The 1912-nt window shown below is 30.5% G+C and overlaps 1 protein-coding gene across 1 annotated transcript; it reads right to left on the bottom strand.

Annotated features, from left to right (window-relative positions):
• Positions 1–274: 274 nt before the first annotated feature.
• LOC139845451 (bZIP transcription factor 44-like) lies at positions 275–1087 on the bottom strand. The gene has a single exon (XM_071835706.1). The coding sequence runs from the start codon at positions 1028–1030 to the stop codon at positions 536–538; it is 495 nt and encodes a 164-aa protein (XP_071691807.1). The 5' UTR covers positions 1031–1087; the 3' UTR covers positions 275–535.
• Between the last annotated feature and the right edge of the window lie 825 nt (positions 1088–1912).

Below are 1912 nucleotides of genomic sequence, written 5' to 3'. Positions count from 1 at the left end.
CACTAAATTATACTACTATACGAATCTCATATATTTTTCGAATTTATAATTATTTTTTTTGAAAGTAAAGTATCACTAAAATAACATTCGAATATAATTAGTACTGAAAAAATTTCGAAACTTCATTGAGTTATAATCCTGAAATCATTCCTGCTAAAAGCATCCAAACAAATTATATATAATACTGTAATATGGAGTAGTAAGTAATACGGAGTATATAGAAACGCTTTTACTAAAAACATTTCAATTTCAATTACATTAAAAATAACACTTCCATTAATTGTAACCACGATAACAATATCATAAACAAGAAAGACTTCATTACATTACATATATATCAATATATAATAGCTCTTTGTACAATAACATAGATCATTCCCCCATAATAATATTATATCTGCTATTAATCCTGATCTTCCTTCAATTTTACATAACACTTTATTCTTTAAATTTATAACCCCGCTATTTTTTAATCCCTTGCCACCAAATCAGATTCTTTTTTATACCTTCAATAAAAATAAGATTCCCATGTGATTCAGTACTGAATCATGTCTGCAGAAGCCAAGATAGGCTGATTAGCATAAAGGTAACTCAGTGAGTTAACCATCAACTCGTCCACAAACTCAGTACCATTTCCAACTCCACTTCCGTATTGCTCTTCCGGAAACATGCAAAACGACATGATCTCGTTCAACGACTGCAATCGGTTACTTAGTTCCGCCACTTGAGCCCTCAGGACACAATTCTCTGCCTCCACACTCATGTAATGTTGTGTGGTGACACTAATATTTGACATGATCTGATTGTTTTTATTCCTGAGTTGACTCACTTCACACGTTAGTTCATCGACACGTTGTTGTTTCCTCATTCTTGATCTCCTAGCGGATTCGCGATTCGATATCATTCGTTTCCGCTTCCTTTCATTCATCAGGTTCTGAAGATTTTCTTCAGAACCCGAGTTCTGAATTTGATATAAACCCGAACCTGAACCCGAACATGATGATATTGTAGCACCACTAGAAGTAGCCATTATTATCAATATTCTAAACAAAGCAAGTTTATATGTTCTAAAGTATTATTTATTTATTTATTTATTTATTTATTTATTTATTTTTATTGCGATATTGATACGGATTATTAAAAAATATTATGAAATGTAATAGAACCAGTAAAGGAATACAACTGAAAAGGATTGAACTAAGTGTGTCCTGCGTCTATATGTGGAATTGATCATAAACCCTGAAAGAAACAATTCACTGAGAATTTGAGACATGTATTTCAAACATTAACAACAATAGATTGCACATTAATGTTGATTATTTAGTAACAACACATGAAATAACAAGTTACAAGTTTAAGAAAAGAAAAAACAAGGGGAGGTTTTGAAGTTTGTTAAAACAGCAAAACCACCTAGATGATAATTAATAAAATCACTGAAAAGGTGGAATGAAGCTCAAGAAAATTGATGAAGAAAAATTGAAACAAAAATTATGTCTAAATGGTGATGTTAAGGATGTAAGAAAGGGAAGAAAGAGAGGGGGAAGAAGCTTGGAAAGGATTATGGGGTGGATTTATAGGAAAAAACTGGACACCAATAACCAAAAAAAGGTATCATTGTGGAGATCTTTTTCATAAAGAATTCAAGTAATAAAATTTAAATTAATTTATATTATAAGGAATCGTTACTTTAATATCGGTTATGAATTATGATGAAACGGTAGAATGTTAAAAGCTAGAAGGTTAAAATGTAAAAGGTAGAAGGTAGAATGTTTTTTTTTGTTCGGGCTATTAAGAAGGACAAGTAACGCGACTATATACAATCTCATTTACCCAATTCAGCAGGATTATTAAATCATAAAGGACATTGATAATTTTACTAGTCCGTATCATTTAATTTAATAAATTACCAAAA

Source organism: Rutidosis leptorrhynchoides, chromosome 4 (genome assembly GCF_046630445.1).
Source record: "Rutidosis leptorrhynchoides isolate AG116_Rl617_1_P2 chromosome 4, CSIRO_AGI_Rlap_v1, whole genome shotgun sequence".
Taxonomy (NCBI): Eukaryota; Viridiplantae; Streptophyta; class Magnoliopsida; order Asterales; family Asteraceae; genus Rutidosis; species Rutidosis leptorrhynchoides.
The sequence above is the reverse complement of the archived record's forward strand: the minus strand, read 5'-3'. Positions and strand labels throughout refer to the sequence as shown.

What these genes read in the sequence shown, in the direction of transcription:
- LOC139845451 (XM_071835706.1), bottom strand. Translation starts at nt 1,030, where the DNA reads ATGGCTACTTCTAGTGGTGCTACAATATCATCATGTTCGGGTTCAGGT.